Source organism: Neoarius graeffei, chromosome 18 (genome assembly GCF_027579695.1).
Source record: "Neoarius graeffei isolate fNeoGra1 chromosome 18, fNeoGra1.pri, whole genome shotgun sequence".
In the NCBI taxonomy this organism is placed as follows: Eukaryota; Metazoa; Chordata; class Actinopteri; order Siluriformes; family Ariidae; genus Neoarius; species Neoarius graeffei.
Genome location: NC_083586.1, coordinates 67,717,375 through 67,744,148, shown reverse-complemented (window position 1 = coordinate 67,744,148; position 26,774 = coordinate 67,717,375). Strand labels below are relative to the sequence as shown.

Sequence of the window (26,774 nt, the reverse complement as noted above, 5' to 3'; positions counted from 1 at the left end):
CAGGCTGTCCGTTAGTCTGTGTGTTGCCATGGCAACATGGAGCACTCAATCCAGCTGTGGCTTTTATAAGAGCCGTTTTTATAGTTGGAACAAAAATTAATTCATCCTGTGTGTGTGTGTGTGTGTGTGTGTGTGGGGAAATATTTGGTGTCATGTCGTCATGCTAATGAACACCTCTGGGCTAAACCAGATAAACCTGCTAACCCGGTGGGTGTGTTGTGGGCGTGTCCTCTCGATCCCTGATGCAGAATTGCAGCTCAATAGAAAATGAACCGTCGCTTGTTAGCATGAATGCCAGATTAGCATTACTGCGGTCTGTCACCATATTCTTTCACATTTGAATCTAAATGTGGTTGTCATGGTGATGAAATGACTGTGCACTCAAACTGCTGGCATTGCAGGTTCATGGTTCCACCATCAGTTACAGTGGAATTGTGGGTGCGGACTGTGGTCTGATAGGATAAGATCATCTGATTGGGTACTGCAGCACAGACAGAGAGAGAGAGAGAGAGAGATATATACCCTTTTTCCACCAAATCAGTTCCAGTGCTGGTTCACAACTCGTTCAACTTGCGAGCCAGCTGAGAACCAGTTTGCTTTTCCATCGCTCGCGGTGCTAACGGAAGACGCGTCATTACGTCGCTGTATACGTCAGTTACGCCGCTACGTTTGCATAAACCTTGGCGCAAATATCAAAGCAAAAACAACACAGAAGAAGCAGCAGCAACAATAATGATAATGGATGACTTCATGTTTGTACAGCTGCTGCTTCTCGCCGCTTAAAAATAGCAACCTTTTGCGGTCTTGTTATTGTTGTTGGTCTTAACAACTCTGCCCCCCCGCTGATGTAAGCGGTTCTTTCCTCTGGCCCAGCAGAGAGTTGGTGCTAGCCTGGAACCGGTTTTTCTGGCCCCAGAGCCAGTTCTTTGTCAGTGGAAACAGAAAACCCGGTTCCAAACTAAGCACTGGCCCCGAACCAGCCCTGGAACTGCTTTGGTGGAAAAGGGGCAAGAGACTGGAAGGGGGGAGAAAGATGGAGGGGGAGAGAGGGGAAAATGATTCTACTTGGCTATAAAGTGAGCCCTTGAGGGGTGAGTGGTGGGTAAGACCTGGGCTGGGGGATGTGCGGTGTGTGTGGAGGTGGACAGGAGGGTGTGTGAATGGGGATGTGTGGGTGGAGGGTTCTTTGTCGTCGTCCTCGTCCCCCACCACCCCGTGTGAGAGAGATATTGACCGTGACCTCGTTGTGCTGCTGTTAGTGGTGTTTCTCTGCCCATCAGTGTCCCAGATCACGCCGGGGGGCAGTGAACTGTGTTTAGGAGGAATTTCTGAGGAAGTGCTTTTGTTGTCTCAAACAGCATCAACCCAATGAATAACATTAACACATCAGAAACCTTCAGGGCTTTCACACAGGAGGCAAAATGTATATCTCTCCTCACCTGTCTCTCTGCTGTTTATCGTGTGTTATTCCAGCGGAGTGTAATCGTATCCATGTGAGTTGAGTTTCAGTGGAAGCAGCGGTGATGAGCAGATTTGCTCAATATGTCGATGGGAAAAAATGTGATGTTTAGGATTTTTATTACAGTGGTATGCAGAAGTTTGTGCACCCCTGGTCAAAATCGCTGTTACTGTGAACAGTTAAGCAAGTTGAAGACGAAATGATCTCCAAAAGGCATAAAGTTAAAGACGACTCATTCCCTTTATATTTTAAGCAAAAACAACTTTTCATCTTTTACATTTTCAAAATGGCAAAAAAAGAAAAGGACCTGAAGCAAAAGTTTGGGCACCCTGCATGGTTAGTACCTAGTAACACCCCCTTTAGCAAGTATCACAGCTTGTAAACACTTTTTGTAGCCGGCTAATAATCTTTCAGTTCTTACCTGGGGGATTTTTGCACATTCGTCCTTGCAAAAGGCTTCCAGTTCTACAAGTTTCCTGGGCTGTCTTGCATGCACTGCTCTTTTGAGATCTATCCACAGATTTTCAATGATGTTTACCGTAGGTCAGGGGACTGTGAGGGCCCGGGCAAAACCTTCAGCTTGGGCTGCTTGAGGTATTCCATTGTAGATTTTGAGGTGTGTTTTGGATCATCGTCTTATTGTAGGACCCGTCCTCTTTATAACTTCAACTTTTTTACAGATGGTGTGATGTTTGCTTCCAGAGTTTGCTGGTATTTATTCGAATCCATGCTTCCCTCGACCAGTGAAATGTGCCCTGTGCCACTGGCTGCAACACAACCCCAAAGCATGATCGATCCACACCCATGCTTCAGAGTTGGAGAGGTGTTCTTTTCCTGGGATTTGGCACCCTTTTTTCTCCAAAAGTTCTATTGTGATTTCATCAGTCCACGGGACTTGTTTCCAAAATGTTTTTTTTTTTTTTTTTTTTTTTAAACCTTTGTCACATGCACACTTCAAGCACAGTGAAATTCATCCTCTGCATTTGACCCATCTGAAGCAGTGAACACACACACACACACACACACACACACACTCTCTCTGAGCACTGGGCAGTCATACTACAGCGCCCGGGGAGCAGTCAGGGGTTCGGTACCTCGCTCAAGGGGACTTCAGCCCAAGGCCGCCACCCCACGTCAACCTAACTGCATGTCTTTGGACTGTGGGGGAAACCAGAGCACCCGGAGGAAACCCACACAGACACGGGGAGAACATGCAAATTCCACACAGAAAGGCCCTCGCCGGCCACTGGGTTTGAACCCAGAACCTTCTTGCTGTGAGGCGACAGTGCTGACCACTACACCACCGTGCCACCCACACAGATTGTGGAGATGCCGGGGATTGAACCTGGGGTGGCTAGGACGCAGGAACGGTTTTCTTCTGATGACTCTTGCATGAAGGTCATATTTGTTCAGGTGTCGCTGCATAGTAGAACAGTGCACCACCACTCCAGGGTCTGCTAAATCTTTCTGAAGGTCTTTTGCAGTTAAACAGGTTTTTTTTTTTTTTTTGCCTTTCTAGCAATCCAACGAGCAGTTCTTTCAGAAAGTTTTCTTCATCTTCCAGACCTCACCTTGATCTCCACTGTTTCTGTTAACTGCCATTTCTTAATAACATTACGATCTGAGGAAACAGCTACCTGAAAACACTTTGCTACGTTCTTGTAGCCTTCTCCTGCTTTGTGAGCATCAATTATTTTGTTATTCCGAATGCGAGGGAGTTGCTTAGAGGAGCCCATGGCTGTTGATTTTAGGGACAAGTTTGAGGAGTCAGAGAATTTATACAGCTTTGAAATCTGCATCATCTGACCTTTCCTAACGAAGAATTTGAACAAGCCACAGCTCAATAAGCTAATTAAGGTCTGGAACCTTGGGAAAAGTTACCTAAGAACTCAAATGTATTGGGGTGCCCAAACTTTTGCATGGTGTTCCTTTTCTTTTTTCACTCTCCAATTGTACAAAAATAATACACATCCTGCAGAAAACGCTGAAAAGAAATGTCTTTTATGCCTTTTGCTGATCAGTTCATCTTCTGCTCACTTAACTATTCACAGTAACAGACATTTTCAGTAAGGGTGCCCAAACTTTTGCATGCCACTGTATGTTGCACAAGCTTGTGTGAGTGAGAGATGAAGGTGAAATATAATCTGTGAATGTTTGTGTGTAGTATAAACCACATGATCGTGTAAATCCTGATTTTATTCCTTGATTAATCATGGCTCCAAAGGAGAACTCGCGCCCACTAACACAACCTCCTGCTTTCACAGCTGCTTCTCATTACTTTCCGTTATCTTTTCTTGATTAAGTCCCATAACTTGAGTACTCCTAGTTTTAATTTGGTTACATAGATTTAAGTTCCAAACTCCATTTCCAGAAAAAAGTTGGGATATTTTTCCAAAATGCAATAAAAATGAAAAATCTGTGATTTGTCAATTAATGTGAACTCTTCTTTACCTAACAAGAGTATAAAGAAAATATTTAAGTTCTCATTTTGTTTTTTTCTGTCCAGGCTAGAAGAGTGTCTGCTTTGTTTGGTTTGATCAGAGGAGAACTGTTTGACCCGAAGCCCCATGCCTCTCACCAGTCCGTTACCCATCATCCCTTTCAACTAACTGGCGTTCAAATCCACACACCACAAACCTCACACTCAATCACACACCACCTTCCCTCCTCGATCCCTGCCTCAGCCTGTCCTCTGGGAGAGTGAGATCCAACATGGCCACTTCCACCATGACAGGGGGTTTCAGTGAAACATGCCCTAATTATACAGTTGACTATTACTACAACCAGTCCAACAAGGTTATCGCCACCTACTGGCGTAAAAGGGATTATGCCGTAGTGACTCTGGGACTGACTGTGTGCTGCTTCATCATTTTGGCGAACATCCTGGTTATAACAGCCATCATTATAAACCGACGCTTCCATTACCCCATCTACTACCTGCTGGGGAACTTGGCGGCAGCTGACCTGTTTGCTGGGATCTCCTACCTGAACCTGATGTTCCACACTGGGCCCTGGACCAGTAAACTCACTGTGCCCCAGTGGTTCCTCAGACAGGTACGTGCGCGTGCACACAAACTCTCCATTCACCCCAGTCATCACCACATGTGCTTTTAAAGTTATAGCTTCCTGAAGAGTTCACTTCCAAACTTCACCATATCAGTCCACTTAATGAATCTCGAGTCAATCAGAGACTAGTTTAAACCTATGTCCAGTCAGAGACCAGTCTAATTAATTGTCTAACCAGTAAGAGACCAATCTGATCAGGGTTGTTGACCACTGAACACCCAGATGCTCTTCTGCTTAACCATGACCATCACGTGAAAAGTACCTTCACCCGAGCAGATTTCCGAGACTTTGAGCGCTGGATAGTAGCAGAGATGACCCAGTAACAGGAGATAAAACTCCCATGCTGTTTTGTACTTGTCTTAAGGAAACCTGATGCTTTCTGTCCTTGTAGCTCCATGCAGAACTGACCAACCACAGACCACTGTGCTCCAACAAAACTCTCAGGAAAAAACAAACAGATCCAGATTATCCTGATATCAGAATGTAACCCTGGTGGTCTATGTTCACTTCCTCCTGCAGGGTCTGATCGATACAAGTTTGACTGCATCGGTCATTAACCTGATGGCCATCGCTCTGGAGAGACACCAGACCATCTTCACCATGCAGCTCCACAGTCAGATGACCAACGTACGGGTGATCTTGCTGATTATGGGCATCTGGACAATCGCTGTGATCATGGGTCTGATCCCCACCATGGGCTGGAATTGCCTGTGTGAAACGGGGCAGTGCCCGTGTAACACAGTGCCCTGCTCTACGATGGCGCCCATGTACAGCCGCAGCTACTTGGTGTTCTGGGCCGTGCTCAACCTGCTGTCCTTCAGTATCACGGTGCTAGTCTATACCCGAATCTTCCTCTACGTCCGGCACAAGTGCCAGCGCATGAGCCAGTATGCGTCACAGAACAAGCACAAAGAGACCGTGGAGAACCTGATGAGGACGGTTTTTCTCATTCTGGGTAACGTACACGCATACAAAGGCACTTGCACTCTACACCACATGAGTCTGCAGTCTGGGGTTGGGGGGGAAAAGGGTTCTTGAGGGTTTTTTTTTTTAAGGAGTTGTTGTACAAGTAAGGGTTCTTGGTTTACTAAATGGGGTTCTGTTTGCAACCCTTTTTGTTAGGGAAATGCTGGCCTTGGGTTTCTAATGCGTCTTGGGTGAGCAGATCACTAGTGCACAGCCAAGACACATCACCGTTTTATGCTTGTGCCAGCTGTGCGTCTCCAAGGTGTCCGGCTGATCACTTGTGTTCAGATTTCATTACTGCCTGTGCCACTTTTGCTGGAAGGTCAAAGGACCGTTATTAGCGTTGTTATTTCTAGTGCTCCAACCACATACATCAGTGCTCCTGTCCATTTTTTTCGAGCGTTGGCGCACGCTCACCAAAACAACCCCGATGTCCTGCATTGATGTATTTTCCTGTTACGTCCTTGTCGGGGACACAGCAGCACTGGCACTACAAAAGATCTGTGTTCAAGTGCGACCCATGACCACCTCGGCAAATGGTTTAGTGATTTTGATCACAATGCGTCTTCGTGGTCGTTAATCCCCCTTTGGGTATTTCGGGGGAATATGTCGTGGCGATGTCAGTCCATCCGTCCCAGGAAGGGTACACACCTTCTGAAATCAACTCCTCTCTCAATTTTTGGAGGAATTTCACGAAACAGGATTTTTCTTGTGTCGGTAATATACGTATTGCAATTTTCGTTCAATTCAGTCTCATTTTACCAGTTATGGCATAGTTGCCAGCACTCTTGTTTACACTTGTATTTAGCTTGGTCTGCTTGTGATCCAGTCACCCAAAATGCCAAGCATAAACAGGTCAGAATCGGTCTTCTGTTGGTATACAGATCAATCCTGGCTTGGTTTTTCTCGGCTTATGGAATGGCGTGCCTTTTTTTTTTTTTTTTTTTTTTTTTAATAATTGTTCTTCTCTTCCTGATGCCCTGCAGCAACAGAGATGTGTAGTGTGTTCTGTTTACCGTCCTTTATTGTGGGGATTCAGGGAGACCTTTCTGCTCGTTCACCTGGACCATGTTTACAGTGGAGTTGCACTGAGGCACGCCCACCCACCCCCAATCCATCCATAAAGGCAGGTGTGCTGAGCAACGTTGGACTTGTCCTGACTCGCTTATCCATCCATTTGCCGTTTCTGCATTTCATTCCTGTGCGTGCACACTTCTGCATTCCTCTGTGTGTGTAAATTTGTGCACTCCTGATCACATGGATACATGTTCTGACAGAACACACCCTACCTGAAATTCTTGTATGTTTACATGTTCGGTCGTTTCCTTGCTCAGTAATCTGTTCATTCCTCTGTACTGTCAGTAATCTGTGATAAAACTCCGCCTCCAGTCTGTGTTCATGTCTCGTTACATGAATGGTCAAACTGAAATGCCAGTAAACCACCAACGGAGAAGGGCACAACATGGAATTTACACTTCCGACCACATTTTAAACATGTGCTTTTACAGGAAAATGATCAACAGGGTGGTATGGTGACACGGAGTTACTGTTACAAACCTGAAGTGGCGTATTTTCCTAGAGCAGCAATTCCTCGAGTGGTTTATTCCGCTCATACCACAACAATTTCAATTAGTGTCCTCCATTTATAGTTGCATTTACTGTTGTGCATCGAGTTGGTTCCTCTTCACACTTGCGTTATAGCAGCTATAAACAGTCGCTCTCAGATGACTGTTCTTTTGTTGGACTTGTCAGTGGCTTTTGATATTGTTGGCCACGCTTTCCTAACTCAGTCTCCATAAGAAGTATTGCATTGCTAGTTCAGCTCTTAAGTGGTTTTGCTCGTATCTTTGACAGAATGCAGTTTGTTAGTATTGAAGGAACATCTCCCAGCAAACTGGAATGTGGTATTCCTCAAGGATCCGTGTTGGGACCTGTACTATACTCTTCGTATACCTTTCCTCTTGGAGACATGGTTCATCTGGTGGTCATGTGCAGTCACATGTATGCTGATGACGCAGCTGCAAGTCTCCTTTAGAACGTCATCTGTATATAACATGGAATCTTCTAAACAATGAATTGAAGGACGCATGTGTGATATTGATTACTGGATGTTCTATAACAAGTTGAACAGTGACAAAGCGAAGGTACTTGTAATATCTTCACACTGTGCAAGGCCACCTCTGTAATCTATATCCGTTTGCAATGAACCGGTATTCTCCTCATTGAAAACATTGCAAAGATCAGAAAGTATCTTACACTTGATGCGACCAAGATTGTTCTGTCTGTCTCATTCATGTGCTAGTTACCTCAAAGCTTGATTACTGCAGTGCTCTGTTGTATGGCCTTCCTTCACTCTAATTAGAAGCTGCTGCACGTCTTGTCTCGTTGCCTTTGAAATTTGACCATGTAACGCCAATCCTTAAGGAGCTTCACTGGCTCCCTGTGGACTATCGTGTAAAGTTTAAAATTCTGATCCTGACCTACAAGGTGGCACGGTGGTATAGTGGTTTAGCCCTGTCGCCTCACAGCAAGAAGGTCCTGGGTTCGAGCCCAGCGGTTGGCAGGGCCCTTTCTGTGTGGAGTTTGCATGTTCTCCCCGTGTCTGTGTGGGTTTCCTCCAGTTTCCCCCACAGTTCAAAAGACATGCAGTTAGGTTAACATGGGGTGGCAAGGTATCCTGATGAAGACCCTTCATGACATGGCTCCTGACTACGTCAAGAATCTAGAGGGGGATGACTTCAAAGTCAAACCTGTCCCATATAATAGAGGCGGGTGATTTAGAGAGGTAGTTTGAGGATGAGGAAACATCAGGATGGGTTTGTTCAAATAAATCCCCTGCTTTTTAATGAAATGCTTATTAAATAAATTAACAATAGTGTGTTTGAAATTTGCTGAGTAGCGATATGCTGTGGTAGAGTAGTGCCACTAAGAGGATGTGCTTGATTTTATAGTTTTCCAGAATTTAAAAGGGTTATTCAGATTACTAGATACTGAGTTTTAAATGTAAATGAGTTTTACATTTGCATCAGATTTACATTTCCTGATAGCATATGTGCACTTGTTCCTGAGATGCTTGAAGTGAACCCAGTCAGATTGAGAGGCTGTTTCTTGCTAAGGCCCAGGCAGCATTTCTCTCGTGAATAAGGGTGGCCAGCTCGGGGGGGAAACCAGGGGTTGTCACGCCCTTTGATTCTGTAACAAGTCAAGGGGGCATGCTTATCAGTGACGGATAGAAAAAAGTGATCTGAAATGATTCCATGCAGTATTGACTTCAGGAATAAGACTTTATTCTAGAGAAATCACAATGATTTAAGTCATGTAGAAAGGCTTGATCATCAAACCTTTCTCATTTCTCTTAATGAGAATACGGGGCTTGGATTTTGGAAGCCTGGTGTCCCTAATACATGCTATTGCACAATGTTCACTGTCATTTGAAAACACCCCTACAGATGAATATTTTTGGGGAGCATTGGTGAGTATTAGATCTATTAAAGTTGACTTGTCTGGATATTTTAAATTTGGATGAGTGGGGGAAGGAATAAGCTGTGTAAGATTTAATTCAACGCATGAGTGTTTCAGGGACTCAGAATGAGCAGAAAGCCAATCTCAGTTGAGCTCTCCCATAAGCACAACTTCATGATCCTGAAACTCAGCTAACGTATCTGCTAGTACATTAACAGCTTCCTTAGAAGCGGATGGGGCCTTGTAACAGCCTGCGACAGATAAATGAGATGTAGTGGCCAGAGATATCTATTGATAACTCAGAGCTTGGGTAGTGCAAAAGATTTTGTTACCCTGCAAGTAAACCTGGTTTTAACATAAATGGCAACGCCACCACCCTTACTTAATCGATCACTACGGAAGATGTTATAACCATTTATCTGAATAGTAGAATCCAAAACCGATTTCTTCAACCATGTCTCAGATAAAACCAAAATATCTGGATCAGAGGCGGACACCCAAACTTTAAGTCTAGTTTAGGAACAAGACTCCTGATATTTGTGAAGTAAACTGAGACCATTTCGTTCTTTGAAGTCAGATGGAGTAGATAGATTAGTACCAGGGGGTAGGCCCAGGATTAGATTTAACATTGCCTGACATTAAAAGGAACCAAATTTATTAAAATTGGCAATGGATTCAGGTGACTCCGATACAATTTCTTATCGTTTAGGCCTGGCGTCCACACGGCACCGGCGTTTTGGGTGCCCAAAACGCAATCTTTTTGAGAACGGGTTCCAGAGTGGAAAGATCTGGCAACGTTGCCGTTGTGAAGTCGTCTGGATGAGTAGAATGGATTTGTTTACGATGACATCACAACCACATGACTGTGAGTGCTTCACGCCGGGTAGAAGTGTAACGAACTCGATGCGAGTTGTCAACAAATCCTATAACTTGGTTCATGAAACGCGCTTACAAAATATTTTCACTGTGAATATTTGTGTAATGGTGCAAAGTGAGAGAGAGAGAGAGAATAGCCCTTAGGGCAGAGTCAATCCCGTCAGCAAAAATAGGGAAAAAAAGGAGCGATCTCACCTCTTCAGATGTTGGTTTAAGTCCTACAATACATTCCTCAAAAAGGGCGTAGAAGAGCAAATTAATCCATCAACGTGTAGCATTCAATTTATTCCGGACCATTAAAGACGCCGCCTTCCGCGTAGAATCATACGTCATCCTCGCCACCATATTGGATGGGTCAAAGCGGAGAATAAAGATTAGCTGCGTTTAACTCTACCAACAGGTTTGCCGTTCAAACGAGATCACATGGGATTACCTTTCACAGGTGAGACTGGAAAAATACTTTTCATTGTATTTGGTCATTATAATGTAATTTTACGAACAGATTTTCCTGACTTTGTGGCTAATATGAAGTCTTGCGCATAATAGTTTATGCGCATGCGTCCTTACTACTTCTATTGTTCTGGTGTCTCCGAAGGGACCGTCTTACAGCGCCCCTAGAGGTGTGGCATGTGTATTGCATCATTTTCAGCAAGCGTTGCGTTGCCATATGGACCTGATATTTTACTGATCGTTGCCCATTTGGACGCGATATATCTTTAAATAATATCTCGTTGCCGTTGTCGTGTGGATGTAGCCTTAGACCCCCACCTCTGTTCAGTGATGGCCGTTCCAGGTTGACAGAAATGGCTTCTTTAACTCCTCGCTCATACCAATGATCCTCTCTGGCTAAAATGCGTACGTTGCAATCCTGAAATGAGTGTCCTTTGTTAAGATGAAGGTAGACAGCAGAGTCCTGGGCTGAAGAACTGGCTGTCCTGTGTTGAGCCATATGCCTGCGAAGCAGTTGTTTCGTTTCCCCAATATGAGTCTGTGCATTCCTCACTGCATTGAATTGCATACACTATGTTGTCCTGTTTGTGTCTGGATATTCTGTCCTTAGGGTGGACCACTTTCTGCTTCAGGGTGTTGCTGGGGCTGAAACGTACCGGAATGTTGTGTTTGTAGAAGATCCTCCTTAGTTTCTCAGATTGTCATTCCCTACATTTCTGGACTATGTTCTTGCGTTTGTTTCTGTTATCCTCCTTGTCCGTTCTGTTCCTTTTTCTGCTCTTAAGGAAAGACCAGTTGGGATACCCACAGTTCTGAAGTGCTTTCTTGATGTGATTCTGCTCCTTCTCTTTTCCCTCTACTGTTGTAGGGATGTTCTGAGCCCTATGTTGCAAGGTCCTAATGACCCCCAATTTCTGTTCCAGTGGGTGGTGAGAGTCGAAGAGCAGGTACTGGTCTGTGTGTGTGGGTTTCCGGTAGACCTTGATGCTAAGGCTTCTGTCTTGTCTAATGTGTACATCACAATCCAAGAAGGCTAGATTATTCCCACCAGTGGCTGGGAGCAACTCCTGAAAAAGTGGTCAAAGCTTTATGTTCCACTTCCTCCATGTAAAGATTGGCCACAATAGGGGACGCCGGTGAGCCCATGGCGCATCCATGCTTCTGTCTGTAGAAACTTTCATTAAACTGGAAATAAGTGGTAGTCAGGCAGAGGTCAAGTAGGGTGCAAATCTGGTCCGTGGTGAGGTTTGTTCGATCCAGTAAGGTGCTGTCTTGAAGGAGTCGTTTTCTAACAGATTCGACTGCTTCTGTGGTGGGAATGCAGGTGAAAAGAGAAGTGACATCGTAAGAAACCATGGTTTCATCTGAGTCTAGTTTGAGGTCTGCAACTTTTAGTAGCAAAATCTTGGGAGTTTTTGATGTGATGTAGCGTATTCCCAACAAGAGGAGCCAGGATGGTGGCTAGGTGTTTGGCAATGTTATAGGTGACAGAGTTTATACTGCTGATGATGGGTCTGAGTGGAGCTCCTTCCTTGTGAATCTTGGGGAGTCCGTATATGAGAGGAACGGAACAACAGGAACAAATGCAAGAACGTTGTCATTCCCTACATTTCTGGTCTGTCTGAGAAACTCAGGAGGATCTTCTACAAACACAACATTCCGGTACATTTCAGACCCAGTAACACCCTGAAGCAGAAACTGGTCCACCCTAAGGACAGAATAGCCAGACACAAACAGGACAACGTAGTGTATGCAGTGAGGACTGCATGGACTCGTATATTGGGGAAACGAAACAACCGCTTCGCAGGCGCATGGCTCAACACAGGAGAGCCAGTTCCTCAGGCCAGGAATCTGCTGTCTGTCTTCATCTTAACAACAAAGGACACTCATTTCAGGATTGCAACATACACATTTTAGCCAGAGAGGATCGTTGGTATGAGCGAGGAGTTAAAGAAGCCATTTTTGTCAACCTGGAACGGCCATCACTGAACAGAGGTGGGGGTCTTAGACATCATTTATCAACCATCTACAATGCAGTCCTTGACACACTTCCCATGCCCCTTTTCCACCAAAGCAGTTCCAGGGCTGGTTCGGGGCCAGTGCTTAGTTTGGAACCGGGCTTTCTGTTTCCACTGACAAAGAACTGGTTCTGGGGCCAGAAAAACCGGTTCCAGGTTAGCACCAACTCTGCTGGGCCAGAGGAAAGAACCGCTTACATCAGTGGGGGGCGGAGTTGTTAAGACCGACAACAATAACAAGACCGCGAAAGATTGCCATTTTTAAGCGACGAGAAGCAGCAGCTGTACAAACTCGAAGTCATTTATTATTGTTGCTCCTGCTGCTTCTTCCATGTTTTTGCTTTGATATTCGCGCCAAGGTTTATGCAAACGCAGCGATGTAATGATGTATACGACGATGTAACTGATGTATACAGCAATGTAATGACGTGTCTTCTCTTAGCACCGCAAGCGATGGAAAAGCAAGCTGGTTCTCAGCTGGCTCGCAAGTTGAACGAGTTGTGAACCAGCACCAGCACTGGCCCCGAACCAGCCCTGGAACTGATTTGGTGGAAAAGGGGTACCAGACAACTGAATGCACACCAAAACCCAGCTGTTTTCGGTGACTCACAGGAGGACAGAGAGAACCGGCAATCCACTGATCATCCTAACGACTTTCGAGGCCGTTCACACCCAGCCCCCAGTGATCCACACCAACAGGATGACTCAACGACATCTTAGATGAGCTTTTCATCCATGAGAGGATAAAGACCTGATACTCCCTATTAGGCCAAGTTTACATTAGACCGTATCTGTCTCGTTTTCTTCGCGGATGCACTGTCCGTTTACATTAAAACGCCGGGAAACCGTCAGGGTCCACGTATTCAAGCCAGATCGTGTCTGGTCCGGTGCTGTGTAAACATTGAGAATACGCGGATACGCTGTGCTGAGCTCTAGCTGGCGTCGTCATTGGACGACGTCACTGTGACATCCACCTTCCTGATTCGCTGGCGTTGGTCATGTGACGCGACTGCTGAAAAACGGCGCGGACTTCCGCCTTGTATCACCTTTCATTAAAGAGTATAAAAGTATGAAAATACTGCAAATACTGATGCAAATACTGCCCATTGTGTAGTTATGATTGTCTTTAGGCTTGCCATCCTTCCACTTGCAAGTGGTAAGTGACGCGCACGCCCGACATGCACTGAGATCTCACACACACACACACACACACACACACACACACACACACACACACACAGCGGCTCAGTCCCGAATCACTGCTCGTGCGCTTCACTCGCGCGCTCTGTGAGCTGCGCAAGGCCGGAGTGCGCACCCTCCAGAGGGCACTCGCTGTTCAGGGCGGAGTGATTTGGAGCGCAGGATGCCTGCGGAGCCGAGCGTATCCGTGTATTGGCGTTGCTGTGTGCACACTAATCGTTTTAAAAATGTTAATCTGATGATCCGCTGATACGGTCTAATGTAAACCCCACCTTAGTCAGACAGAACTGAAGAAGCCTTTCGGATGAGAGGTGAAACGTCTTCAAGAATCTTCAAGCAAGTCCAGTTGCTCTCTTTTACCACCCACATTTTCCAGGAGATTCCAGAGAAATGCCAGTCATTCTCGCGAGGCTCTGTCCCCAACCGCAGATGAAGTCTCACACTGTGGTCTACAGTTTTAACACACTGTTTACTACACGGTTTCAGACATGTGTTAATGTGACTCGGGTCAATGTGCTGGTTCAGGAGTTTAATCCCCTCCCCTTTCTGAATTGCTTGAGCCAGTACCCATCCCCATAGCTGGTATGTATCGTCTTGTTTCAATACATTTCGTTTCCTAACGCTGGGCGTCCTAACCACGTGTTTAGTCTGTTTAAAACCGCTCGGCAGCCAGTTTGGAAAAGTCACGTGAGGTCGTGTGCGGGTCAGAGGTTGTGACCGCGGAGCCACAGCAAACATGGCAGATCGCCCAGATCGAATGAAGACTCCTAAATCGAGACACCTTTGAAATATTCCAAATCTAAACGTACCTGTGAGGTTGAAGGCTCTTGAGCTCTTGCTTCGGTGTCGGAGGCAGTGGATTCTGCCATGTCACAACTTCATTCATATTATAATGAGGATAAACTTTGTTTCCGTACCCGAGTGGGCGCTGTTAGCATGACTGCCCACTGGGGTGTGTGTGTGTGTGTGTTTTTTCACTGCTTCAGATGGGTTAAATGCAGAGAGGAATTTCACAAGTGTGTGGTGAATAAAGTTGTGCGTGCGTTCATTCATTCAGCATTAGCATGCTGTGTTTTTCCAGCTCGTTCTCCTTCACAGGTATGAGGCAGTGGGCAATACAGTGTGAGTCAAGTGTCCAGGGGTTATTCTAACTCCACAGGGTGCGATTCATCTTTTTACTACATCGCCCTGTCTCCCCAACCCGTCATCTGAATTTTGAAAAATGGACGATCAGCAAGCACAGTCTGAAGCTGTGTAAAAATAAAACTAGAATTAGAAAGTTATCTGGTTCGAGGCTAACAAATTCTGTCAATGCCAAAAAAATACTTCCTTATTTTCTGTAATAAAAATAAAACCTACAATAGAAATGACGCAAAAATCTTACTAAAAAGTAGACCCCTTTCTCAAGAATGTCAAGCTAAATTCTTAGGCGTAATAATAGATGACAAACTGACCTGGAAACCACATATAGCCATGTTATGTAATAAAATATCCAAAACTATTGGACTTGTGGGAAAAATCAAACATCTTCTCACTCAATAAACCATCATCACCATATATAATCGCTTAATATACCCATATCTAACCTACGGAAATATTATATGGGGATGTGCCTACAAAACTACACTACAGCCCCTAATACTACTCCAAAAAAAGATTTGTTCGTATGGCCACTGGATCCAGTTTTTATGCCCATTCTTTACCTCTATTTACGAAGCTTACGATTTTAAATATTATTGAAATCAATAAACTTCTGCTAAATATCTTCACTTTCCAATTTCTTAGAAATTCTCTTCCAGACACGTTTGATAGGGTTTTTTTGTTTTTTAAAATCTTAATTCCCAATTTCATGCTTACCAAACTCGACAAAGCGACCAACTACAACCCCGATTCCAAAAAAGTTGGGACAAAGTACAAATTGTAAATAAAAACAGAATGCAATGATGTGGAAGTTTCAAAATTCCATATTTTATTCAGATTAGAACATAGATTACATATCAAATGTTTAAACTGAGAAAATGTATCATTTTAAAGAGAAAAATTAGGTGATTTTTAAATTTCATGACCACACATCTCAAAGTTGGGACAAGGCCATGTTTCCCACTGTGAGACATCCCCTTTTCTCTTTACAACAGTCTGTAAACGTCTGGGGACTGAGGAGACAAGTTGCTCAAGTTTAGGGATAGGAATGTTAACCCATTCTTGTCTAATGTAGGATTCTAGTTGCTCAACTGTCTTAGGTCTTTTTTTGTCGTATCTTCCGTTTTATGATGCGCCAAATGTTTTCTATGGGTGAAAGATCTGGACTGCAGGCTGGCCAGTTCAGTACCCGGACCCTTCTTCTACGCAGCCATGATGCTGTAATTGATGCAGTATGTGGTTTGGCATTGTCATGTTGGAAAATGCAAGGTCTTCCCTGAAAGAGACGTCGTCTGGATGGGAGCATATGTTGCTCTAGAACCTGGATATACCTTTCAGCATTGATGGTGTCTTTCCAGATGTGTAAGCTGCCCATGCCACACGCGCTAATGCAACCCCATACCATCAGAGATGCAGGCTTCTGAACTGAGCGCTGATAACAACTCGGGTCGTCCTTCTCCTCTTTAGTCCGAATGACACGGCGTCCCTGATTTCCATAAAGAACTTCAAATTTTGATTCGTCTGACCACAGAACAGTTTTCCACTTTGCCACAGTCCATTTTAAATGAGCCTTGGCCCAGAGAAGACGTCTGCGCTTCTGGATCATGTTTAGATACGGCTTCTTCTTTGAACTATAGAGTTTTAGCTGGCAGCGGCGGATGGCACGGTGAATTGTGTTCACAGATAATGTTCTCTGGAAATATTCCTGAGCCCATTTTGTGATTTCCAATACAGAAGCATGCCTGTATGTGATGCAGTGCCGTCTAAGGGCCCGAAGATCACGGGCACCCAGTATGGTTTTCCGGCCTTGACCCTTACGCACAGAGATTCTTCCAGATTCTCTGAATCTTTTGATGATATTATGCACTGTAGATGATGATGTGTTCAAACTCTTTGCAATTTTACACTGTCGAACTCCTTTCTGATATTGCTCCACTATTTGTCGGTGCAGAATTAGGGGGATTGGTGATCCTCTTCCCATCTTTACTTCTGAGAGCCGCTGCCACTCCAAGATGCTCTTTTTATACCCAGTCATGTTAATGACCTATTGCCAGTTGACCTAATGAGTTGCAATTTGGTCCTCCAGCTGTTCCTTTTTTGTACCTTTAACTTTTCCAGCCTCTTATTGCCCCTGTCCCAACTTTTTTGAGATGTGTTGCTGTCATGAAATTTCAAATGAGCCAATATTTGGCATGAAATTTCAAAATGTCTCACTTACGACATTTGATATGTTGTCTATGTTCTATTGTGAATACAATATCAGTTTTTGAGATTCGTAAATTATTGCATTCCGTTTTTATTTACAATTTGTACTTTGTCCCAACTTTTTTGGAATCGGGGTTGTACATATCCCCCTAGTGCAAACATCCCTAGGACAAAAGAGTGTTCAATACAAATGTGTAATTGAATGGAATAACCTTCCCCTCCACCTTAAGTTTTACATCCATGATTAGTTTTAAACGTAATGTCAAACCACCTATTTTCATTCCCCAGCCACACCTGACCTTTATCTTTAAATATAGTTCAGTCTTGGATCAAATTGTAAAATATTACACTACACCGTGCAACAGGCTTCTGTTATTAGTTCAATATTTATTCACCATTCGAAATCAATCAATTATACTTTTTTTACTTTATGTATCGATCCTAGGTTACATTTTATTCGTTTATTTTCACTCGTTAACTTATTTTATCTGCCATTGACATTGTTTATATTTATTTCAGTTATGATACCTGTTAGTTTAAGGTGTAATTTTGTTACCAATTATTTATTTACTATTGTTAATATAGTTATTCTCTAATTTGTATTAATTACTTGTTAATTTAAATGGGGGAAGACTTAGAACAAGCCATTGTGCTTTTTTTTTTTTCCCCAGCACCTTTTATGTTTTCTTGTAAATCTCTTGTGTGCAAATTAAAAAAAAAGCTCCGCCCACTTGAAAGAAGGGAACTAGCTGCCTTTTTTTTTTTTTTAAAAACACTTTGACGTCCTCAGTAATGGGACTGTGGGGGTGCGGGACTGTGTGAGGTGTAAATCCATGATGTTAATCTCTCGCTTCTTGTGTGTCTCAGGGTGTTTTGTGGTGTGTTGGACTCCGGGTCTGGTGCTGCTGCTGCTTGACGGTGTGGACTGTGACTGCCAGGTGCTCCGAATGGAGAAGTTCTTCTTGGTCCTGGCTGAGGTCAATTCCCTGATAAACCCCATCATCTACTCGTACCGTGATCAGGACATGCGGCGCACGTTTAAGCGCATCCTGTGCTATGTGTGTTTCCGGCATGGACAGGGAGGCCAGCACACCGACGTCCACTTCAACGCGCTCAACCAAGAGGTACTGACTGACTCCGTCGGATCTGAAATCACGCACCACGCAGACCCCAGACCCAACTCGCCCCTTTAGCACTTCAAGCTCTAATCACATAGCGGTGTGCTTTATCATAAACACCACTACCACCTTTAAAACACAAACCACCTTTTTTTAAAACAATGCAAAGAGAACTTGTAAATAACCGTAGCCAGGGTTTAGTCACGTTAACATTTCAGCTGTACTCGCTGTTCCAGATTTCACTGTACCTGAACAGGTCCTTCAAAAACGGTGCTAATATTTAAAACAATTAATATTGGCTTTATAAAGTGTTCTGAATAACATCCTGATGGCACAAAACCAGGCACCGCTTCAGACACGTAACAAGAAGTTAATCTCGCTGCACCACGGCATCGTACTGTAAACCGCGTGAGGAACCTGTCCTCCTGCTAACGGCTCTCACCGGTGCACGTTCACACCAAACGAGTTCAACACGCATTTCTATTGCTTTCCCTGTGGTCCTGTTATGATTTCCAGCGACTCCAAAAAGCTAGAATGCTTTATAGGTGCTAAAAAAAAAAATATATACTTTCATTACCCTTATGGTGGCACAGCGGGAAGAGATTTAGCCGTGTTGGTGTTTTGTCTGTTTTTGTTGTTGGCTCAGCACTGTAGCGTCAAAATGACCTTCACTGCATCATCAGGAAGCGAATCGAACATTTCAAAAGTTTTAGGACAGTAAACTGAAAGTGCCGAATGGTCAAGTGTGTTTTTAAAAAAAAAAAACGGCCGCCATTCTGAACAGTCACTGATTGTGGAAAACCTCAACCAAAAACTAGACTTTTATATTAAACGAGCTGAAACAATTAAACACTAACGAGTGTGTGCAGTTCAGATTTCTTCCCTAGTAATATAAAAATATTATATATTAATCTCACTACAGTTAACCCTTTTCATTCACTCTACTCTTCTATAATCACTCCTGAATAACTGTGTAATATTTTTCCTTTTCTTTATTTTATTTTTATTTTTTTACCATCTTGCGATCCAGAGAAGGCCACCAGAGTTGGAGGACTCGTGGGTCACGTGTAAATTAACCTGTGTTTCATCCTCTTCTGTGGGTGAAAATCAGACTGATTGAACTTTTGATGATCAGATTTATACATGTGTATATTTTGGTTGTTTTTCTGTGTGCTTTTTTTTTTTTTTTTTCCCCTGTAGTCCTTTGAGTGTACACGTGTTGGTTTGCTGTTTATTATCCATAAAACCAAAAATGCTAAATAATTAAAACCAACTTGATTTAAAAAGCACATTAGCGTTAAATAAGTGTAATCCTCAGTCCAGGTTTGGCGTAACGTAGCGTCTGTCCACGTTCTGATGATGGTCATGTGCAGATAACTGTCTTTATGATTTATTCATTTCGGCGTTGATGCTCGATGTGTGAATGTGACTTGATGCTAGAATAGATTTAACTTGTTGAATATCATCAGCTGCTGTTGCGTTTAACTCCATTATTACAGTAACTGGAAATGACGACTATTTAAATCACATTTCCCCCTCTATTTCTCATTGGTGAGTTTGTTCCTTTTTTAAACTTGGTTCCTCGGTTTTCTCTGCTCATATAGTCATGGCCAGTTCCCACCCACCTGCTGCAGGTCCTCGTTAGATGACCGCGCCCACCCCGGGAGGGTGAAGGGCATTGTGTGCTTCCTCTGAGATGCGTGAAGCCACCCGTATGTTTACGAACTGCTGCATCACAGGGTGGCGTAACACACTTAAAGGAATGTGCGATCCATCCTCTTCCACATGTGCAAACTCTGAGACTCCTCCGATTGGCTAGTGTAGTTGTGATTGACGGGGGGAGAGAGAGAGCGAGAGAGAGAGAATGCCCCTTCTACATCAAGATTAGTGCGTTTGAGAGAATTTTGCTGAACTCACTAATGTAAACATTGAACATTTTTTCATCATTTTTACAGTTTTGGGTCTTTTCTTTGCAAATCCTCTGAAACGAAACATCGATGCACATCGTATAAATGCCAGAGTCTCGCGATATCCCCTGAGCAATCCCATAACGTTATGATGAACCTAATGTTTGCTGTGCAGTCAGTTTCAGACCACAACATCGTGAAAAGATTGTAAACTCTGATTTCACTCGTGATGCCTTCAGGTCCCCATAATGTAGGTATTTTGTTCTGGTCCTCATAACGCAATAAAAACGAAAAGGCACAAATCTCCCGCTGTTAAACAGTCAGATTTATTTCACTAATCAATAAGTTAACAAATGAAAGTTAACACACCCCTGAAGATTCCTGCAGGTCTTTATTCTGCAAAATAATCTCGAGCTGATGAGCGTGTTTAACTTTTGGTTGCTTTTTAATTTTTATAACGTACCAACTACCCCACCCTCCCATATTCATTTGCAATATTATATGAGCGCCACATTGTTTACATTTCCGTGCTCATATTGATGGAATTTCCTCGACCTGAACTCTCACTCTGTATTTCTTCAAGATGACTTTTAGAAGAAGTGGACACGCAAACTAATATCGCGGCACTATTCGATTGTTGAACCAGTTATCAGCACATGGCTATGATATGAATGTAGCAGGAGGACTGTGTGCGCGCAGCTAGCTGACTCTTGGCGTAGCACTGTTTAGAATACGTGTAGCCTCTGTTCTCAGTTCTCTGGTTGTATTGAACAGATGTGTGTCGGTCCCGGAGTGTGTGATGTGTGTTGCACGGTGGTCGCTATGTGACTCAGGTGTGTGTACATTAATCACTTAAATATTTACACAGCCTTCCTTCAGTGCACGGGTGGAAGCATTCAGTGTCACACAAACCGGGGGTGAATTATTGTTGTTTTGCTGACTAGCCACTGTTTGTTTCTCTCTCTCTCTCTCTCTCTCACACACACACACACACACACACACACACACACACACACACACACACACACCGTTGCACTACTGCATCAGCTTCCTGCATCAGTGTTTTTGCTTCCTGTTTCCTGTCGGATTTGTGTGTTTGTGATCCCTCAGTGTGTCTTCCTGAGCAGCCACCATCTTGCGTACACAGCTATATTATGAATGCTTTATATTTTTACTCCTGTGTGTTCTGTTTGTTTTCCTGGAGCTTTTATTGGATTATTTTTGTATTTTGATGGATTTTTCTGCTCCAGATATATTTTTATGATTTATTGTCAGAAATAAACTCACTGGAACCAGCTGCTTCTCTGTGTCTTTGCTTGATGTGTGTTTGTTTGTGGGCGGATTGTTCTGAGATCGGACCCGGTTCGATCGTGTCTGTCTCAGTCCCACGCTGGCTTTAACGTGCCCTCGTCACTTCCACTCGGTCCAAGAACTCTAAAACTCACAGCAGTCTGGTTGGATGAGATTCACTCTCAGTTGTATAAACTTTACCCAGAAGCCTCTGCTCCTGTATGACTGTTTCCTTTTCAAAATGGCTGACAAATATTTTTGTAATTTATAAACAGGAGCTCAACATTTCTAAAATATCATTTTGGTTTTGTTCATTCTGCTGAAACGGTGTTCACGCAATTAGCTGGCCAGATTCCAAACCGGTTATAATTACTAGTTCACAGAGCTGGATTTTTTGTGTATCCCATCTAATCACTTAGCATATTTAAATATTCATGAATATTTATCAATGTAGTGATTGTACGGTGTCTAATATTACTGTCATTACTTGGGTAATGAAATAACTGACTAGCTAATTATAAAAATGGCAGACTAGTAACCAGTAAACCCCCCCCCCCCCCAAGTTGGTTAACCAGTGTATATGAAGTTAAATTTCTGATCAAGCCGTTAGTTTGTGAATTTGCTAATCAGTGTGTGTGAGATAATCAGTCAAACTTTTTTTTTATTTATTTATGGCTAGTCAGCTAGTTAGCCAGATGCTGCGACTGTATGGAGTGTGAATCTGAGGAAACTCGCCAGCTGTGCTGTTTGTGTGCGTTTGGTGAATGGTATGTTTAATGAGGCCACTTTGGAAACCACATCAGAACACGTGGGTGTGTGTGGGTTGTTTTTTAAGTCACAGCTGCACTTTTATGCTGATATAAATACATTAACCAGAATAAGTTATATTGTCTTTTTAATATTTCTAATCTGACGGAAATTTTATCAGCATAAAAGTGCAGCTGTGATTTTAATAAAAAAATCTTTCTTGTTTGGTTTAAGTAACTCGGATCTCAGTACGATTTCTACACCATCAGGCCCAGTGTCATGACGCGGAGTCTCTGTCCCACCCTGCAGGCGATTAGTTTCCTCCATGTGTTTTATTCCTCTTGTGCCACAGTGTCCTGTTACTGAGGGACTGTGTGAAGTGTGAGCTCCTCTCACCGTTCCAAAGCGAGGACCTCGGAGACGTTTATTAGACGGTTGCTGATGAGAGACTCTGCGTTACTCAAACTGTTTTTTGTGCTTTTGTTGGTGTTTTGCTGTGAGCTCGAGCTGTACAACTTTAAAGTCATTAAAAACCTTGTGTTTCTGTGTTTGAGTCACGGCAATATTTATTTACACTCACCTGCACATCATTTGCTCGAAGGTTTGGCTTTGAATGTGTGTTACTGTGTGTTCTGTTTTGCAACCCCACATCATCCTCTACATTTTTATATAAAAAGATGCCAGATGTGGTTTCCTGGGGGAAATAATTGAGGGTGAATTCGGTTTAAATGCTGATTACGTGTTCAGACACCAAACTCTCCGGTCTCTAACGTTCTGGTGTGTGAATCTGCTCCGTTCAGCTGTGGTGCGATCTGCCGGACTGGATCAATCTAGTTTTGTGATTTTAAAAGCTGATAAAGCACGCACAGTTTATACTGTTATCTACAGACACTCTGGTCCGTAACGTCACGTCTGTTCATCACCACAACGGATTAAACCCTGAAACACATCCGAGCTGATTTGGTGGCAATATATTTTCCCCTCCTTTAAATAAAAGCCCACATGGTGCAGTGACCAGTAATTAATAACCTGGACAGTCAGGGTTTGGTGTTCCAGCCTTTGGCCTTTAAATAAACGAGTCTCTGGTCCACTGTGTGCAGTTTTATGAAGTTTACTGCTGAGTTTCAGTGTTGTGAGAACCTGCTGTGGTTCCTCTGGAGACTCTCGCAGGGTGTTTAGTCACTTTTGTAGAAAAATCAGCCTTCATTGTGGAGTTTTTGGTGTTTAATGTTAGTTTCTTTACAGACAAACACTTTTTTTTTCTCCCCCCCCCCCCCTTTTTGTTGCAAAAATGTTTGGAAATCTGGAATGGGTTTTTGATATGGACTCCATGTAGAAGCTGTAAAATCTAGAACAAATCTGGCACTACAGTGTTTTAGTAAATAATAAATGGTACTTTGTGGCAAAATGATGCTTAATTCCATTTTCAACCATTCAGCTGTGCAGTAGGTCGACATTAAAGATCAATATTACAATTAAAATTCTTGGATTTCATTCTGTTTTTACTCTTCAGGAGTTCGTGAGATTTTGTGATCAGTAATGATGGAGAATATGTTTAAATTTATTCTATCCATATTCACTGGATATGAGCAATCGCACACTGATAGTCTAGTAGTAGAGTAGCCAGTCAGCTCGTATACCATGAGTAGAGAGAAACAAAATGGTGGGGCGTGTTACTGAACCAACTGAGAAAGAAATAAAAACTCTACTCGAAAACAAATCCCCCCAAAATTATCAAGTATTTAAAAGAAAAATCGCTAAAAGAAATACTGCTCTCTTGCTCCCCCCCCCCCCCCCCCCCATATTATTTCCTGTTCTGCACTCCAGCCCAGTTGGTGGCAGTAATACACCTTTGCCAACTGCCAAAAAAAATACATGCACAAAAAAGCAGTAAAATATGGAATAAAAGTATTTTGATAACATCACTTTTATTTTTCAAGAATTATTGCATTTTTTCACATTGTTCCTGTCATTTCACTGATTTGTTTACATTCTAAGTGGAAATGATTGTCAGATGTTTTTGTATAGTTTTTATTTAGAGTTTGCTAAAAATTCTGTTTCTCAAAATACAGTGAATGTGGATAGAATAAAAGTTTTATTCCACTCGATCTTGGTGCTACGCGTCTCGTCGCCTGTCGGCTCATGTATGACTCGATTTCATGGAATAACTGTTTTATATTTAACAGAAAATCTAATCATAAGAACAGAATGAATTTGCTCCAATAGAAAGATCCGACAGTGGTGGTGATTTTCCTGATTTTTACGGTTTGTCGGATTTCCTGGTTGAACGCGTGAGTGTAAAAATCACGAAGGAGAAAAACTGTCAAAGAACGTGAGCTTCAGCATGTGAATATTTTTATTAGAAATTTCTGCATGTCTGCTTTAGTGAATTAGATTATAATCTAAGTGACAGGAAGATCAAAAGATGTCAACAATACCCTGTGTGTGTGTGTGTGTGTGTGTGTGTGTGTGTAGGGGGAAAGGAGTAATGATGCAGATAACACCACCACGATGCTTCAAGTTTCAAGAAAAACTAATAACTCAGCTGAACCTCAGTAAACCCTTCAGCAGTGCAACACCACTGACAACCTGCACAGCGCCACCCAGTGGACACAGCTGTGCTGCCTTTAGAGTTAAACTTGATTTTTTTTTTTAAACTGTTGCAAAGTTTTGTTATGCAGTGGTTATATTTATTGTGCGAGTGTGAAAGAGACTTTTAATAGCTGTTTTATTCATAATAAACATGTAGATGAAATATAAATTCACTCAACCATCAAAAATAAAATGTAAAGATCCTCAGGATGTGGTTTTTTACTTTTGTCTGGATGATTTGACTTTAAATCCAGGTCCTAAGTAAACATACCGTTAACTGTGTGAACACTTCTTGTTTGTGTGTTTTTATTTTGAATAATTCATGCACACTTCCTTATCTCACACACATTATTCTGAATGGCCAATAAATCTTGCGAAGGCTATTACATGCTGAAGTGTGTTATAGATGCACTATTGCCCCCCTGTGGTAAAGAACACGCACTACAGGCCATTTCATTTAAACACGAAGTTTAACAGTGAAATAATGTTTATACACGCTGGTATCATCATCCCTCATGTCTCAGCAGCACAGTTCATTGTGTGGTGCAGAAACAGACCAAGAGCTTCAGTTCAGGAGGAATCTGATCTCCAGTTCTGAGTTTTTTTTTCTTTCTATAATTCTTTTATTACATTACATGCATGTAGGAGATGCTCTTAGCCAGAGTGACAACAAGGGGGTACATGACACAGTGCTCCTGGAGCAGAGAGAGTTAAAGAAGTCCCAGCATTTTTCTGTCTACCTAGAAGACCCACATAGGGGCCATTTGGCCCGACCGCATTTCCCTAATACACTAATCACTCATTTTGTTATGGTAATGAGGCTGTTAGTGGCAGTGTGTGGGGTGAGGGGGTCACACTTCAATGGTGAAGTCATGTTGGCTACTTCTGTGTGAATGTGAGAATGAGGAATAAAAACATTCTATTCTAAAATGTGAACATGTGAATGTCCCATGTGACCATAACGACTCATGTGACTGCAACCAGACAATTGTTTGATGGATAAATACCTCAGTGCACATGGACTATCGCTTCAGTTCCCTCAAGAATTTTGTGGTGAAAGAAGCTCCTCTCCAAGGAACGAAGATGCAGAGATTCAACATTCAACAGGCATTGGAAATGATCCTGGATGGAGCAAACCCTTGCGACTCGGATGGAGAAGACATCAACCTTCAGGTGGATTCAGACTCACACTAACAGCCACATTTCCATAACAAAATGAGTGTCCATAGGAGGGACTTGGGGCTAACATTTCCATAACAAAATGAGTGTCCACAGGAGGGACTTGGGGCCAATTGGCCCTCTTGTGGGTTTTCTAGGTAAAAAGGCCAAATGGCCCCTCTCTGGGACTTCTTAAGGGCCCAACAGTGGTAGCTTGTCAATGCTGGGCCTTGAACCCATGACCTTCAGTGCTATACCCCAGCACCTTAACCATTGAACCACCACTGTTATATCTCATGGGTTCAGTCCTGAGCTCAGATCACTGTGGGTGGAGTTTCACATGTTTTCCCTTTGTTTGTTTGCTCTGGGTTCTCCGGTTTCCTCCTGCCTTCCAAGAACATACAGGTAGGTGAATCAGCTATGTTAAATTGCCATTGTTTGTGTGTGTCTGTCTGAGGGGGGGACTGGTGCCATATCCAATTAAATTCTTCCACCTTTGTATCCAGTGTTCTGATTGGCTCTGGCTCCACCTGTGTGTGACCAGGATGAAGCATTTACTTCACATACATGGATGAAGAGAAATGCCTTCAGCTTCTGTAGAGGGTCTCTGGTGGCCTTTCCTGAGAACAGAAAGGGTTTACACAGAGGTTCACAAATGCGGGGTTGGGAGTGGGATCTCACAAATCAAATAAGGTACTTACTGAGGTACTGATGAGGTGATCACCTGAACCAAATCTTATTTAATGAGGAAAAGTATAAAAAACCACTGCTGTGGTCATTACTATCCTCTTGCAATAGGACCAGTTTGGATGGCAAAAACAGTGCTAGTAATAAATTTAACTGGAATACAAAAATATCTATACATCATCCAAAAAAGAGTTAAAAAGAAAAATTTTGAGTGAGAAAAAGAAGGGTTCAATCCTGGCTTTACTAGCAGAGGGACACAGTGAGTACCAGGTTGCTTCCATCCTCAAATTTCAAAGACAGCAGTTCATCAGAACAAGGTCAAGCAGCAGACATTGGGGACAACAAAGTTACAGGCTGGCAGAGGGTGAAAACGACTCTCCACTGACTGAGATGGTCATCAACTCCTTCGGATATCACTCAACAACCGTCAGAT

At 43.1% G+C, this 26,774-nt stretch overlaps 1 protein-coding gene across 3 annotated transcripts in view; it reads left to right on the top strand.

Annotated features, from left to right (window-relative positions):
* The window catches only part of lpar2b (lysophosphatidic acid receptor 2b), a 30,712-nt gene extending 5,930 nt beyond the window's left edge, over nucleotides 1–24,782 (top strand). For 2 of the 3 annotated variants that reach the window (XM_060899317.1, XM_060899316.1), the window contains exons 2-5: nucleotides 3,966–4,513; nucleotides 5,045–5,480; nucleotides 17,710–17,966; nucleotides 18,991–21,162. In XM_060899317.1, coding sequence (XP_060755300.1) covers nucleotides 4,172–4,513; nucleotides 5,045–5,480; nucleotides 17,710–17,966; nucleotides 18,991–19,080 — 1,125 coding nt within the window. In that variant the 5' untranslated portion in view covers nucleotides 3,966–4,171 and the 3' untranslated portion in view covers nucleotides 19,081–21,162. Of the gene's footprint in view, nucleotides 1–3,965; nucleotides 4,514–5,044; nucleotides 5,481–17,709; nucleotides 17,967–18,990; nucleotides 21,163–24,379 lie in introns of those variants that run through there. The other variant, XM_060899318.1, reaches the window with a different exon arrangement.
* The last annotated feature ends 1,992 nt before the right edge of the window (nucleotides 24,783–26,774 follow it).